Source organism: Protopterus annectens, chromosome 14.part0 (assembly GCF_019279795.1).
Source record: "Protopterus annectens isolate FY-2018-M chromosome 14.part0, PAN1.0, whole genome shotgun sequence".
Classification (NCBI taxonomy): Eukaryota; Metazoa; Chordata; order Ceratodontiformes; family Protopteridae; genus Protopterus; species Protopterus annectens.
This window is the reverse complement of record NC_056748.1, coordinates 990,037,505-990,055,156: the sequence shown is the minus strand read 5'-3', so window position 1 is coordinate 990,055,156 and position 17,652 is coordinate 990,037,505. Positions and strand designations below refer to the sequence as shown.

The 17,652-nt window shown below is 42.5% G+C and overlaps 1 protein-coding gene across 2 annotated transcripts in view; it reads left to right on the top strand.

The window, feature by feature from the left end:
• Window positions 1-17,652, top strand: part of TUBGCP2 (tubulin gamma complex associated protein 2) — a 1,158,397-nt gene that overhangs the window by 92,451 nt on the left and 1,048,294 nt on the right. For both annotated transcript variants that reach the window (XM_044056780.1, XM_044056781.1), the window contains exon 4: window positions 7,810-7,980. In XM_044056780.1, coding sequence (XP_043912715.1) covers window positions 7,810-7,980 — 171 coding nt within the window. The remainder of the gene's footprint in view (window positions 1-7,809; window positions 7,981-17,652) is intronic.

Sequence of the window (17,652 nt, the reverse complement as noted above, 5' to 3'; positions counted from 1 at the left end):
CAATGACTTTCGGACTGTTCATGATGACACCATTGTCAGACAAAATCTCATCTTTGTAAGGAAAATGAGGTTGCACTACTTGAGGTAAACTAGATTGCTTTGACGGCCATCCTCGATCGATTGGTTGAGCTTCTGTAAAACTGGATCTGAGGCTGTATGATTTCAAAGCTCATCAAGAAGTGTGGAAGAACAATTTCTCACTTCCATGACTTCAAAATCAAGGTTCTCGTTCTCATGCTGTGCAGTGGTATTTCTGGGTGATTTGGATAAAGTATCAGCAAGATAAAGAAGTTTGCCTTTTGTGTAGACAAGATTGAAATTATACTTCTGCAATCTCAACATCATATATTGTAATGTGGCTGGTGCTGTATACATAGGCTTTCTCAAAATAGTGACTAGAGGTTGGTGGTCTGTCTCGATCTGGATAGGTCTACCATAAACAGTCATGGAACTTTGAACATGCAAACACAATTGCCAGTAGTTCCTTCTCTATCTGAGCATACTGCATTTCAGTTTTGAGTTAAGGTTCTGGACGCATAGGCAACAGGTTGACCCTCTTGTAGAATGACTGTATCTAGACCAAATTTCAAAGCATCACAGGAAAGAGTAACTAACTGGCTTGTGGACATCATAGTATCTGAGAGTTGGTGGACTGGCAATTCTGTTTCAGGACATCAAATGCTCTCTGGTGCTGTTCTAATTATGACCAGGATACGTCTTTACATGTTAGCTCTCTGAGTGGTGCTGATGTTTGGCTCAAGTCAGGAAAGAACTTGCCTTGGTAGTTAATCATGCCAAGAAAATATTACAGGGCTTGAACATTGTCTGGAGCTGGCATCTCGAGAATGGCTGTTTGCTTGGAAGGGTCTGGTTGTAAGCCTGAAATGGTAAATAAATGACCAACGTAAGTGACTTCTCATAGCCTGAATTTGCATTTCTGTGGATTCCACTAAAGATTCACTTGACATACCCTTTCCAGAGCTTTTTTGAGGTTTTGTCATACTCTGCTTCACCATTACCTCCTAGTAGTATATCATTTACTATAATAGCACAAGGATACCCAGAAAAAAATTGCTCCATTGCACTCTGAAAGACTTTACTTGCAGAATTTATTCCAAATGGCATTCTCTAAAATCTGTACCTTCCAAATGGAGTATTGAAAGTGGTTAGCAATGACGGTTTCTTGTCAAGCAAAATTTACAAAAACTAACTCTTTGCATCCAAGACAGAAAAAAACAGTGGCATTTGGCATAAGAGCAGCGACTTCCTCGACTGTACACATTGGATGATAAGGTCTTTTCTACACCTTGTTCAAATCTCATGGGTCATCACATATTCTGATATCATCTGAGCTTTTCTTATGAGCTACTGCCATGGAATATAACCATTCAGTAGGTTCATCGACTGGACAAATCACACCTTGTTGCACCTTTTTTTTTAGCTCAGCTTTGACTCTGCCCTATATGGCTGCTGGACCTTTCCGGGCTGGCCTGATAACTGGGCTGACATCTGGGTCTAACCACATGGAGTACACAACTGAAAGCTTGCTTAGTTTGTCTTTGAAAAGATCATCATAGGTAGAGAAAATATACGGGGTGAAATTAGAATAGTGGTCTTTTCAGCTAACATGTAGGACTTCCTTCTTAAATGAAAGCAGCCCCATTTTCAATCTGTTTCTGAGGCCTAATTATGACATTGCATGCCTCTTGACCACATAACATAAGTTGCAGCTTTTCCCAGCAGAGTAACATGAAAGCATTACTGAGCCTTCTGTTTGAATCTCTTCACCACCATAAGCAACAAGCTTTGCACACATTGCCAAATTCAGGTTCCTCACCAGCACATACTCTAGCAAATGTTTCTGCTGATATAACATTGCACTTCAGACCTGTGTCACCTTTGAGCTCTGCGGGTTTTCTGTTTATCGAAACAGCAAAATGCTTTATTCTTTGCCCATAAATCTATTGCATCAACTGTTTCACTAATTACTGACACACCATCAACATAAAAAGTAGGGTCACCGCTTTCTAACTGATCAACTTGTTTCTTGGAGTGTTCCCTTTTAATAAAAGAATGTATGCCTTTTAATTTACAAAGCCTCTTGAAATTATTCCACTGTTACATTTGTGGCATTGTTGACCAAAAGCTAAGCACTTTTCCCTTTTAAACTCATGATTTCTACCACAGTTACGACAGTTGGCAATGAAAATGGGTTGTTGGCCCATTCTTTGAGTTTGCTGACTCATTCTTATGCTTCACTGAGACTGTGCAAACTCTGGAACTTGCTAGAAAGCTCTGAGGTTTACCAGAGAGTGCTGCAGGGGTTGCTGTTGCTGCCATGTGCTTGGGCTTGTTTTCTTTCAACCACGTACTGCATACTATCAACGTGAGCTTTAGAAGTTACTGGAAGCATGCATTTCTCATTTGTAAGCATATTTGTGTGCTTTTCTGTAAGCTCGTATATCTGACAAATCTCAATGGCCTTATTTAAAGTTAAATCACTGTCACGAAGCAAAACCTTTCTCACAGTGTCATCTTTAATACTACACACAAGTCTGTCTTTTAGCAACTCATCCCTTAAATCACCAGATCTGCACGTTTTAGCTCTATTTCTCAAGTCAGTTATATATTCTGCAAAAGTTTCACCAGGCTTTTGATCCTTTGTTTAAAATGAGCGCCTCTCCATTGTAATGTTCATCTGGGGGTTACACATTTCTCGAAATTTATGTTTCAAGCACTCAGGGTCCTCCCTTGACTCGGCTGGTACAACAATATGACTATTTTCCCCCCTCCTACAAAGACAGCAGGTGCATACACAAATGAACGCTTCCTTTCAATGGCTTCTGACCCAGCTAAAATAAACAGAATAAATGCCTTTTGTACAATCATGTTTATCAGAAAATGCACCCTGTATGAAAATATCGTACTCTTGCTCACTCTCCAGTTCTTTGCAATATTAGTATCAAACACAAGTGGACCTGGTTTTCTAAATCAGTCTGCCATGCCAACGAAGTATGCACAAACACACTGAAAATGCGGCCCTTGTAATTATGTACAAACAAGCTGTCTCACAGCAGCTTGCAGTAACATTCAAATGCACAGTAAACTCTTCGAAATACTGTACTTTTGCGAAATATGCTCTGAAATGGCTGTATTTTGTGAAATAACAGTAATGTAATACTGCACAAACATGAGAAGACTTCATACATTTCTGATAACTCAGATATATTTAATTAAGACGAAAAATATGTGCTGGGCAAAAAATGCAGTTGTTTCCTTTATTTTATTTGTTTTATGCAATTTGGACTTTATTTCAAACATTTTCCATAGTAATTCAAATGTTTCTAGCAATATGTCTCAGTATCAGAAATGTTGGTTTATTTAAATATCATTTAGAGAATTCTGTATTCTTCGTTTCATATTTTGCAAATAAGAAATTATTTGAGCAAGTTTTAACATCTGCAATTCGTTTCTGACATGTTCTGCAAATTATACATGCAGTAGGGATGATCCACTCCTCTATATTCCTCCAATTTCAACTGAATGCCTCTTGGTCTCAAATCTGGAGAACATGGATCCCATTCTGGCACCATGTCGCTCATCCCTCTTAGTACAGATGACTAACAGGTGGGGTAGTTCGTTTAGATGCTTTATTTCATAAAAACACATCAGGATGGATAGCAGTATCATAAAATATAAACAAACTGATTAACAGACAGACCTTGCAGACATAAATGCTTACATCTCAACAGCTAACTACACCATGGTAGTCAGGCTCACATGTGCTCAGTATTTATGCACTTGTGCAAGTGCTTAGATAGCTTCTAAAAAGACATACACACACATATTGAGCTACAGTTTTAACAGTATTTTAAGAGAAGAAGTACAAACATCCTGGAAAAAAGTGGTGGTAACTGTAATACCTAAACAGGGTGAAGATCCATCAGATCTGCTTCATACAAGCCCATTTCAATACTAAATCATGATTATAAAAGTGTTTTCCAATAATGGCTAAAAGATTGATAAAAGTGATCCCGAAATTGATAGATATGGATCAGTGTGATTTTGTGGAGGAGAGCCCAACATTTAACAACATTAACAGAACACTGATGATCTGGAGTGAAGCAGAATGTAAGAAAATGCCACTGTTGTTGGTGAGGCTTGATGCAGAGAAAGCATTTGATAGAGTAAGCTGGGACTTTATGAGCAGAGCAATAGGGGCATTTACATTCCCTGATAAAATTATAAGGTTGATTGGGAGGATGTACGAAGGATTGGAGGAAAAAATTAAAGTGGATGTGATCCTCTCTGATAATTTCTGATTGAGCAGAGAAACCAGGCAGGGGTGTCCTCTCTCCCCTTTGTTATTTGATCTATATTTAGAACCATATCTAAAAATGTGCAGCATGCTGTTTCTCCCTAATGTCTAGTTAGCCAATTACTGTAACTTACACTTCCAAAAGAATGAGTCTCTTGGTCTGAACAAATGAAAAATTAAGTAGGGATGATTAGCTTTTGCGAATGCTAATCCAGCTAACTATGGACGCCAAGCTTGAAGATTTTCACCTTAATCTTCGAAGATCTGTACTTTTATAAAACTTTAATATTACTTTAAAGTTTCATTAATGAAAAAATAAAAGACATGAGGGGATTCTCCTTTACCGAAGTCTAATATATTTTATTTCAAGGACAGGTGAGCTCTGCTGTCCATTTCATATTATGTTTTTTCGTTTCTTCCATTATTCAAAATATATGCCGTTTAATTCCAAACAATGATTCAAACTCAGAGCTTTACTTAAAACTTGATTGGTTCTACAAAACAAACATTAAAATTGCATTATAATGTAAATCTGTTCCAGAAACTAACCAAATATTTTCTGATTGGTTACTTTAACATCAGGCTCTTAATTGAGTCAACTGCATTCTCCAATCATTGCTGTGTGTAAAAAGAAAAAGCAACTGTGGTTGGACATTATAATAAAAGATACCATTGGATGTTGGTGTTAAAGGGATAAGATTGGTGGAAAACCTGGCCGGTGGAGAGGGCATGTACCATTGGGAATGCTTAATTTCATTGTTTAAGGATAGTATGTGGTATTTGGTGAGAAGGAATCTTGTGTTATAATAGGTTAGGGTCTGTCCAGTTGCTGCAGAGTGACGTAAGCTGCTGTTATTGGTGGGTAGGTTTGCGCTTGAAACTACTAAAAGATTCATCTGATTTGCTAAACTGCTTTGCGTGGAAAAATAATAAGAGATTCATCTGATTTGCTAAAGCACAGTTTGGGGGAACTAGGATTACATGGGTGATAGGGTTACATAATATCAGAAACAATACGTTAATTGGATATTTGGGGCTAGTGCGCAGGAAACATAGATAAGCACTTGGATTAGAGTGTCAAATTTAGGAGGATGATCATTGGTCCACGGATGCTAAAATTATATTGGTCAATCATAAATGTAAATGGACAATGCGGAGCCATAGTACCTGGATAGGTAAAATTGCAATTAAAAACTATGTGGATTGGTTAATGACCTCTGTATTTCTTATGGGGTGGTAGAATTTGGGTCTCGTCAATAATGGAGGTCAGAAATTCCAGAGTTTAAAAACATTGTCTAGGCTACAGTTTTAGCTTGTTAAGTCTAAAGTCATCTTTTTGAGCTGAAAAATGTACGTAAGAATTAACCTATATAGATATAAAATAAAAAGATCTGTAATACTGATTCAGTTGTGCCACTGGTGATTGACTCACTGGCTACCAACGTATTCTCATGTGAACTACTCCCAAATAGCAATAAGTAAATTTATCAAAGTAGTAATTTAAGGGCTGTTCCATATAAAAGCATCACAAGAACCAAAAAATAAAACTTAAGAAAGCTGAAACATTGTTTGCTCCATTGAAAAGCATGCCTGATGTCTGGATAAATTAAACATTTCTAACTCAATCATCCCATAGTATTTACACCTTTAGTGATCCATGTATTTAGAGCACTGTGCAAATAAAATTCTAACGGGAATGTAGTCATCAAAGAGTATGGGAACCTTTAGTCCTTAGTATTATAGATCATCATCTTCAAGCACTTTAGTGAATTAAATATATAAAGCTACCTTAAATCACCCTCCATTCAGCCAATTTGTATCTACTTAATATGTGATTCCATGTATCTAAGACCGGGGCTAAGCATGCATGCCAGTGAACTGCCTTGAAGGGCACAGCGATACTAGTTAAAACCTAAAGACATAAAATGGTATTAGGGGATTCACCTAGGTTCATGTCCTTAACTTTTGTTTTCAGCACCTTTTAGACTGTTTTTATCACTCCTGTTCTGGCAGTATTAGATTTTCTGTCTCTTTTTTTTTTCCATGAATGGGCAAGTCATTCCATGGTAAAGGTACAGTTGGCAGCCATTTCGAATTTGCATTTGGGTGAAAATGCATCTTCTTTAACTTCATCTGGATTGTGTAAGTCTTTTTTTAGAAGGACTTTTCTCTTCTCCATCCCGTCAAAGATCCAACACCCCCTTGGGATGTACCTATGATTTTACAGGCCCTGGTTCTCCCCCCCCCCTTTGAACCTTCAGCCACAGTGGATTTAACATTTTAACTTGGAAGACCATTTTTTTATGGTGGCTATCACTTCACCGAAAAGAGTGTCTGAATTGCAAGCTCTTTCCTCTTAATATCTTTACTTAGTTTTCCTTAAGGACAGAGTGACCTTGCGTACTAAACCATCCTTTCTTCCTAAAGTTGCTGCTGAAAACAATATAAACCAATCTATCAACCTACCGGTCTTTTTCCCTCATTTCCAAAACAAAGGAGAGTACACGCTTCACATGTTAGATGTCCACAGACAATTGCGTTTTTGTCTAGACAGAACTAAGTCTTTCAGACAATCTAACCAACTTTTTATATCCTTTTTGGATGTAAAAAGGACAAACCAGTCACCAAAACCACCTTAGCAAAATGGTTAAGAGATTGCATCTCATTTGTTTATGAGTCCAAAGGTGTTCTGTTGCCTCAAAGAGTTAAGGCTCATTCTACTAGATCCATGGCAATTTTTCAAGCTTTTTGGGCTAAAGTGTCTATTAACGATATGTTCAACTGCCTCCTGGTCTAATTCTCACACTTTTATTTCCCACTATAAATTGGATATAGTGAAGTAGGGCTGCCTGTGGTTTTGCAGTGCTCAGGAATATCCTTCCATGAAGGCCTCCCAAGGTTTGTTGTAGCTGGGGACTGTGTCCCAGTGGTAGAGGAAGAATGAGAAGACAACATCACCTCAACCTTCCCTCCTTTGTTCCCCCTGTCCCTGGGGTATGACCTGTCAAATGTGCTTATAGGAACCTCAGTTCCTTGTTGAGCTCCTGTTCTTTGTCTTTCTTGTTAGCAACTGTCAGAAGTAGTTGTGCTGGGCTTGTATAGTTATTGTGGGCAAACATGGTAGCAGCAAACTCTATCCGAGTTAACAAGGGGGTAGTGAGGCATTATGGGTAGTTGAGGAGCTCGAGCTTCAGAGCCTAAGCTTTTGGAAAGTGGACGAGTCGAATCCGAAACCCACAGGTTGAGGAAAAATAAGAGAGACAACATAGATGGAACGTTATGGTAAGTACATAACTTTTTTTTTTTCTGTCCTAATTCCTGAGCCTGTTACATGGCTTTGATGTGCACTTTGCCTGACTGTAGTGAGAACTCTTGGACCTTGATTAGAAAGACTAGAAAGAAAACTGAATGATTTGATTTCTTTTATTTAATGAGTAAGATGATTATAAAAATTATTTTAATTGTTTGTACTACATTATTGTTGTTCGTAGACTCTTCAGTACTTACAGCAGAATGCTAAGGATAGGGCTGACCTTGGTGCAGCGACTAATACAAGCACCAACTTCAGTATCCCATCTACCCCAACAAAGATCTCCATGCAGGAGTTTGAAGAACTTCGCAAACAACTTGGGAATGTTGCAACAATTTCCAGTCTTCAGCAGGTAATATTTATAATATGTGAATCTTATTTGTAAAAAGTCACAAGAAAAAATGTTACTTTCACTCGTGCTTATTCTAATTATACTAAGCTTCATGATTATGTATCACAGTTTTGTTTAGAAGCAAAAGTGATGCGTCACCCACTTTTCTTTCAAGAAAATTGGTAGAGTACATACACATACATATCCAGACACATACATAGAGTGCATATCCCCCATTCTGGATTTATAGCTAAACTCACTAAACTAGGTATAAATCCTTACGTCACAAGATGGGTTGCCAACTGGCTCACTGACAGAACCCACACTGTAAAAGTTGCAAACTCCAAATCTCACCTCAAGGCAGTGACAAGTGGAGTGCCACAGGGTTCTGTCCTGGGACCTCTCCTGTTTGGTATCTACTTCTCTGAAGTACAGGCTAACACAGAAGGCCTCTGGCTGACGAAGTTTGCAGATGACTGCAAACTAGGAGCCATAGTAAAGTCCCCAAATGATGTGGACATCCTACAGAAGGGCCTCACTAAGACAGATGCCTGGTGTCAGAGCCATGGCCTCAAGCTCAATGCCAAAAAGTGCAGTGTTATCCCCTTTGGTAAAAACTCTGTACCCATGAAATACCACATAGGCAGCAATCTACTTAACACCGAATGCGTGATAAGAGACCTTGGGACCCAGGTGGACAGTAGTCTCTCCTTTGATAGTCACATCGCCACAGTAGTCAGGAAGTCCTTCTACGTGGCACACCTCATCATAAAAAGGTTCTCGTCCAGAAAAAAAGAGGTCATTGTTCCCCTCTACTCGTCACTCATTAGACCCATTATAGAGTACAACGCCCCTTTTGGAATGTATCTCACAAGACATCTGCAGCAGCTGGAAAGGCCACAGAAGTACCTCACAAAGAGGATTACTGGCCTCAAACAAATGCCTACACTGACCGCCTCAAAAAACTCCAGCTTTACTCCATAGGATATCGCCTACTCCGAGATGATCTCTGCCTAACATATAAAGCTATGTCAAACCCAGAGCTGTTGGACATGCTACACCTAAAGAAATCCCAAACCCTCCAAGCTACCTGCTCTAGTGACTTAAACCTTGTCACCACAATAAACAGGACACGCTGGAGGGATAGATTCCTGTCCCAGAGACTTCCTATACTCTGGAACAAGCTACCCATCTATGTCAAGCAAAGTTCTTCATTAGCACTCTTCAAGAAAAACCTTGATGAGTGGATGGGAAATAGGAAATACACCTCGGGGATCCACTTCTGTGTCTCTGCTTGACAGTGGCACAGGAAAATAACTTTCTTGGGTGGGGTAAGCTATGGTACCTTGTGGCTAGGCTTACGTACGCCTTTTGGCCGATAGCCTAGTACCTACCTATGAACAAATGTAATTTTCTTAAAGGAAAGGACAAGCCTCCCTTCCACCTCCATCTCCATACACACACACACACACACACACACACACACACACACACACACACACCTGTTAGCTAATATAGTTTACATTGGAGATGCCTTGTTTTGCAGGAAAGAAATCATCTGTTGGGATAATTCCAGCGTTCACAGAAGTTTTGAACAAAGTATTTTGTTGCAGAATTTATTATACTTGTGCTGTGTAGGTTGCTTCTGCAGAAGTTGTTTTGATTAACTTGCTTGATAGTCAACTATACTGATGTTCCCCTATAATTCATATACAATCCAGATTAGTCATATGGTGCCATTCTTAGTTCTGCTGACTTTGCAAACTTCATTATAAATAGCATGCAAACCAGACCTGTTTATTAAGCTAGAAAGTAATTATTATCCTTCAATGCCTTATTTAAAATACCTCTGACAGACTTCCCTTCATTTTTAGATTCTTACGCATTTCTGTAGCAGCTTACAAACTGTCCTTGACACAAGATGTCCATGTGGAATAAACTACAAACTGTGTCCTTCTGGACTGATACTGTCAGCTGTTCCTTGTACTGCAGCAACATTTTGCCAGGCTGCAGTTGAGTCAAGAAGTTAAAGGCGTGTCTTTTTTTGTTTGACTCAAAGAAAGTCTAAGGTATAATGCAGGACACATGAGGGGCCGGATTCATGAAGGCTTGCACGGAGTCTAAGAGTAGTGTAAGACTCCATACAGCCTTCGCGATCCAGGAACAGCCCAAAGTCCGTGTAAGAGACAAGCTAAAACGGCTCTTACACGGAGTGGGCGTGGATAAGCTAATCACCTCACTTGCAGCCGAATAGCATGCAAATGAGGATGATTAGCGATCCATGAAGCCCAGAACAGCCCGTGTAAGAGCCGTTTTAGCTGCAGAAATGTACTCAGTTGACAACTGAGTACGTTTCTGCAAAAACAATGGAGCCATGTCAGCTCCAAATAAAGGGTGCATATGTGTCAGGCAGCATGCCATTGGCCACATATTTGGCCATTGGCAAGGTAACCTGATGCAAATATCTTAAAAATATAATTTTTATTTCGTGATCGCCGCTGTTTAAACCAGCGCAGCCCAGCACAAATGGGCTGGCTGTATAACACATAAAAGCGAAGGTTTTAAACCCACAAATGTGGGTTTTATGCAATACATGGAATCACAATGCAGGAGGCAGCAGACCAAAACCAACATGGCCACCGTGTAGTGGTTGCTAAGGGGGGAGGCTGAGTCTAAGAGATGTAACTAAGCATTAGTAGGCAATCTGATGCAAATGAGTGTTAGGATACTGAATTCCACTGTCACATAGCAAATGAGCACAGTCTGAGTAGTGTAAGAGTTACAGAAGGGGGAGGAACAGAGTAGGAGATAGGTGACATCACAGGGGGGAATGGTAGAAAGAAATACAGTTCATTGGAGGTCAGAGTTACATGACAGATGTCAGGCAGATATCATGGAAAGAGGTGTTCCACTAAATAAGCATGAGAAAGTCAAGAAATGGAAGGTGTACACTGTTGCCTACACCAAAGTTTCTTGCTGGGTGTGTATGCGCACGTGTGCGCGCCATGAAGCGCGAGTAAGGCAGTGTGCGCACGTGTAAGGCAAACTGAGCATGTGGGAGCGTGCTGGGAGATGTTTAACACTGTTTGCGCGGGCGTGCACGCGTTTTAACCCGAATAAGCAGATTCTGAACCGTGTAAGCATGTGTGCGCGCGTGTAAGCCTCTGTTAGAGTGTTTCTGCTGGTTTGCACACGGCTCCTCCCTGAGGAAACAGAGAGGAAAAAGGAAGCAACAGATTTAGTAGGAAGCTAGCAGGGAATACTGCTGGAGCTAGCAGGTGAAAACAATTAGATGCAGGCAATTACACAGGCAGAATAGTAGCCCAGCCCAGCACTTAAAACTCTGCAAACAGCAGTGCAGGATGTTTCTCTCAAGAGACACTGCAAGACAGGAGTTAAGTTACCAGAAGTGAAAACTGAAAAAGCTGAACTCAGAGCAGAAATGTTAGGGGCTGCCATAGCTGTCATAATGAGACATAGGCGACTTGCTGAGGGTGGTGACAATGCAGATGGTGCCAGACAACCCACAGTGAGGAGGCGGAGAAGAGTGTACAGGCCCAGGGTCACCTACCACGGGTTACATGAGCTGGAGATAGTAGGCTATAGAGTGGACAGAGACCTCCTGCAGCAAATAGTGGAGCTGTGCAGGCCATGCCTCACACACAGAACCAACAGAGGGGAACCCATCCCAGTGGAAACCAAGGTATGTGTTGGCCTAAGAATACTAGCAACAGGTACCTTCCAGAGACCAACTGGTGATATGATGGGGATATCACAGGCATCAGCCTCCAGGGTACTGCACCAGTTCCTGGATGCCATGTCAGCACATGTCGGTGATCATGTATATTTCCCCAATGCCCGTGAGGTATTGGCCAGCAATATGCGTCTGTTCCAGCAAATAGCGGAATACCCTGAGGTAGTGGGTGCAATACACTGCATGCACATATGCATCAAAGCACCAGCTGGTGAGCGGGGTAGGGCATACATCAACTGCAAGGGCTACCCTCCATCAACTGCCAGGTCGTGTGTAATGCCCAGGGCATAATAATGAATGTGTGTGCTGGCTGTCCTGGGAGCTACCATGATTCCCACATCTGGCATTTGACGCAGCTGTACCACACATTTGCCAATGGGGACATCCCGCACGGACACCTAGTGGGGGATGCAGGTTATGCACTGGAGCCGTGGCTGATGACAGCCATCAGAAGCACACACACCTGAACAGGAACGCCATAATGAGGCACACGCACAAACACGTAATGTAATAGAGCGTGTGTTTGGGCTGCTCAAGTCACGGTTCCGGTGTCTGGACACATCTGGTGGAGCCTTGCAGTACACACCAACTACATGTACCCAAATTGTCATGGTATGTGCTATGCTACATAATATGATCTTGCGAAAACAGCTGCAGCAGGACCAGCATAGGGCCGGGCCAAACAGCCCCCCACCATTGCCAAGGCCATCACAGGCAGAGCGTGACTCGGAGGAGGAACAACCTGAGCCTGCCCCAGTAGGCAGAAGGAGGCGTGCTCAGTATGCCCTGGCCTTGGCAAAGAGGCAACTCATAGCACATACACTGGCTCAGTAGGAACCCATACCCCTCTCTGACTCACTCATATAGTAACAGGAATGCCTAACATGACACAATCTGCTCTCAAACATGTACAGGGAAGTGTAATATGCGCATCAGACAGAGGCAGCCCTGCAGCACCACCTGAGGCATGAATGCTATGTGTTAAGTAATGTAACACCATGTACTATATGGACACCTGAGGACCCTGACTAACATCCTACCCTCACCAAGCATTATGCCACAACATGACAATGAGATGATCAAGTGCAATAATTGACTGAAGTATCACAGTTAGTCAAAGGGGATCCAATGTGTGCCACTCTGGGATGACATGCTGAGCATGACATGATGCTCCACCTGCTAGGACTGGCGTGCACCTATCAGTGCAGGCCGTATGGATACTGGCAAAGGCTGTTGTTACCCACAGTGTGCCCTGAATAGGTAAGGCTCAAAACACAAGGCTCAAAACACAAACCTATCTCCATAGGTATCAGAAGGGATAAGAATAAGATAAGGGATAAGTCGAAACAGCAAGATGCATGCAGTCTAAACTCACCCAGTATGGAGAATGTTGATATCTGCGCTGCAACAGAAAACTGAGTCAAGGCTCACAACAGCATCCTAACACTACCAGGTTACACCTCATACTGTGCTGTACAGCCTCAAAACATGGAACAAGCTACAAAAGGAGGGTGACTAGCAAGAATTGTCAAGGATAACCACACCCCCATGTTGGTACCACAACAAAAAGCAGCATAGACTAGCCATGGTCAAGTAACAGTGGCTAAAACTGCCCCCCCAGTTTATAGCCTGCTATAGACTACTGTCCCAACACCAGGAACTGCACCTGGCCTATGCTGGAATACATGAATATATCAAGTCCTCCAAACCACATTATATTGGGTGACTGAAAATACCCAGACATAGACTGGGAGCATTATACTAGCTCCAACAGTGTAGGACACAAGTTCATAGAATCCATAAACCAAAAGGCCCAGGAACAACGTACTACTCCCACAAGAGGGGTAAGCATACTGGATGTGATAATCAGCAACATGGGTACTGGATGACAAGATGAGAAGTGTATTGCTCACTGGTAAAACCAGACCATAGAGTAATCACACTGGATATACAAATCCTGACCACAGTCCCTGGCCAGAAAACCACAGTGGAAAACATGTGTAAAGCAATATTTGCACTCCTCCAAACTGATGTGGAATCCATTAAAGGTCCTGTGCAGGTGCAAAATATGGGCCACACCTCAGAACCTGTAATACAGCCATTCCATGAACACTGCCAGGAATGCTTGGATTATGCAATCCTAAATTAAAACAAGACACAATGCCATACACGCAGGAATCTGGCATGGTGGACACCAGCCATAACCAAACCATGCAAGAGAATGAGGAAGCTACTACATGATAGAGCAAACATAAACAATGAAGTAATCACTGATCAGTAGTATGGCAATAAAATCTGTCCACACATACAATCCACTAAGGCCAGCCACGACAAGTTGAATCTGTGAATCCTGAGGCAATGTTACACCTGCCCCAAGTACACAGGCAACCCCCAACTCCACCCAAGAAATACAAATATATGTGAGAGATGCAACCATCTATCCAAACTGGAGGCTGAGCTCCCTCAACTCAGTACTCCCAAAACTAGTCAGGAGGAGAAGGTAACCACACACACCACAAACACAGTCCCACATAGACCTATCACAACTGTAAACCAAACACATAAACACAGAAAAACATTCCCGGAGGCACAAATTACAAACACAGCACACCAACAGAGGCCTCTAAAGCAGACACCCAATCAAACAACCTCCAAATATAGCACATGCAACACATAGTACACAAAGCTGGTGTGCCAAACAGTCACAGGCCAGAAGGAGAAACAACATGCCTGATACAGTTGTAATAGGTGACTCCATAGTCAGACACACTGCTGTCCGCACACCAGACTGAACAAGGAAAGGGTACAGTAAGCTGCCTGTAGGCTGCCACAATCGCCACATAACAGAAGTATGCAGGTCACACCAAAGCAAGTAGAAATATGATGCAGTCATAGTCCATGCTGGTGTGAATGACCTGAGATGTACCTCCCTAGACTACATGAAAAGAGACATGGATGAGCTCTCTGATTATGTAGTCCAGGCCGGCGATATGACACTCACTGTTTGCAGCATCCTACCCTTACCAAGAATAATGCCACAGTACAAACACGGAATGATCAGTCATAGCAAGTGGCACACTTACTGGTGTCATTCAAGGGGATCCAATGTCTGTCCGCTTGGGATGTCATGGTTGACAAGGCACGCAGCTGTTCTTGGGATGGCTTGCACCTGTTGCCCCTGGGCGTTTGGATATTGGATAAGGCCTTTGCCACCTCCATAGAGCCTTTTGTAGGCAAGGCTGAAAAGACTGACCCACCACCCTAGAAAACATAAGTGGAAAGAAACATAAGGGTAATGCTGACCAATGCCAGATGTGTAAACCCCAATATGCATGCTCCCAAGGCCATCCCCAGTATGGAGAACATCGATGTCTGTGCAGTGACAGAAACCTGCTGCAAGCCTCCTGACAGCACACCAGCACTACCAGGTTATACCACATATCATGTGTCATGGCCCCAAAACCTGGAACAAAACATAAAAGGAGGGTGAGTATCCATATTCAGCACAGACATATCGTCCAGGTAACTGACAATGCACAAGGCATTGGAGTCCACCCATGTGCAACTAACTGTAGGTAAGACTGCTGTACAGTCTGTAGCATGCTACAGACCACACTCTCACACACAGGAACCCCACCCAGCCGTCCTGAAGACACTGGACAGTATGAATGTCCCACCAAATACCAAACAAGGTACCACAAATTACCACATAGGTGGTAAACCATTATGTATGGAAGGAGTAACCAGGGACCTAGGGACACAAGTGGACAGTAACCTGTTATGTGACACCCACATTGCCAATGTGGCTAGGAAGACTGTCTACATTTGACACCGTATCAGGAAATGATTCACATCTACGTCAACAGAGGTCATTGTGCCCCTATACTGTTCTCTTATCACACCCATAATCTAGTACAATGCCTCATATGGGATGTACCTTACCCGACACCTGCAGCAGTTAGAAAGACCTCAAAGGTACCTCACCAAGAGGATAAAGTGTCTCAAATATATGTCATATGCTGCCTGGCTGTAGACACCCCAGCTGAATGCAGTCACATACTGCCTACACAGAGGCATTGCATGCCTGTTGTAGAAGGCCATGCCCAACACAGGAGTAATGGACATGCTCCACCCCAGAAAACTCAAAGCCATCGGAGCTGTGAGAGTGAGAGATGTCAGCCTCGACAAATAATGAAATAGGATGTGCTGGTGGGACAGATACATAATCCAGAGGCTCCCCACACCCTGGACCAGAATCCCACTCCATGTTAGGCAGAGCCCCTCACTGACACTCTTCAACAGGAATCTTGCCAAGTGGATGGATGATTGTAGAGTTACACTGGGGGTCTTCACTATGTCATGTCCAGACAGAGGCACAGCAAAGCAAATCATAAATGGCCATAATATTCACATAGCAAGGGGTGGCAAAAGCCACACACACTCTGGCTAGGCTAACAAATGCCCTAGGGTGGATAGCCTAGTATGAACCTATGAACCTATGAAGATGCAAATTGTACAGGATATTAAGGATAATCCCAAGGCTTTCACAACTGATGGTAGGAACCATGTTGGGAATTCACAGATATGCTCTGAATCACACAAATATCACAAACACACACACATATTGCCAACATACATCCTGACAGGTGCAGTGCAAACCCCCCCCCAAATGCAGAATATCTATCCCAGCAGACTGCTGGCCCCCTGACATTGCAGATGCTGAGGTAACAGCCAGCATCTACAAAGCAAAACACACAGCAGCAATGGTATGAGATGGTGTCCTGGGCTTAGTGCAACATGGACTCCAAGATGAATGGAATGCCAAATCACACTACTGCTCAATGTCAGCCTTACCACAGAATATGTACCCAAAGAGCAGTGTACAACAACAGTGGTCCTTCTCAACAAAGGTGTTGCCTGAATGGATACTGAAAACTACTACCCCAGAATCCTGAGAAGCTCGGTCTGCACAGCTATGGAAAGGATCAGCATGTACCACAGACATAAAGATATTGGGGACCTACTGACACGGACCCTACCCAGTGTGGCTTTCTTAAGTGCAGATCCTGCCCCTAAACATGTTTGACTCAATTGAAACAGTCATTAAGGTCATTGATGAGGGCAATGTGGTCCACACAGGCGTAGCTGGACCTTGCAAAGGCTTCTATACAATACCCTACGTGTTCATTATAGATAAGCTCACCAGCTTAAATATAAACCCCTATGTCAGTAGAGGGGTTGCAAACCAGACCAAGGACAGAACAGACATGGTCAGACATGCTGCAGCCATGTCAGACTACAAACCAGATATAACTGGCATCCCACAAGGCTTGGTCCTGGGATCTCCCTCGTCTGGTATATATGTCCCATAGGTACAGGCAAACATGGAAGGACTGTGTCTGAACATGTTTGCAGAGGACTACAAACTGCTCACCACATGTGATCCACCAGTTGACACAAGCATCCCACAAAAGGGCCACATAGAAACAGACAACTGGTGCCATAGCCATGTCAGCAAGCTAATTGCAGAAAAGTGTATAGTCAACCCCTGTGGATATACAGTAAGTGCCCACCAATTACCACATAGGTGTTAACCCATTATGTAGTTAACATGTAATGAGAGACCTGGGGACACAAGGTGATAGATATCCTGCATTGGACAAACATGTGCTGTAGTGTTTACAGAAACATACCATATACCCACCTAATCATGAAGGTTGTCAGATCTAGATAAGGGGAGGTCATTGTGGATCTGCAGTCATCCTTCATCAGCGGTACAATTGACTACAATAGCCCCTGTGGGATGTACCTCAGCAGACACCTCCATCAACCGTAAAGTCCCCAACAGTACCTCACCAGGAGTATCAAAGAGCTTGCACAGATGCCATGTGTTGCCTGTGTTGCTGGTATCAATAAACATGCTGCACCTTGTACAATCT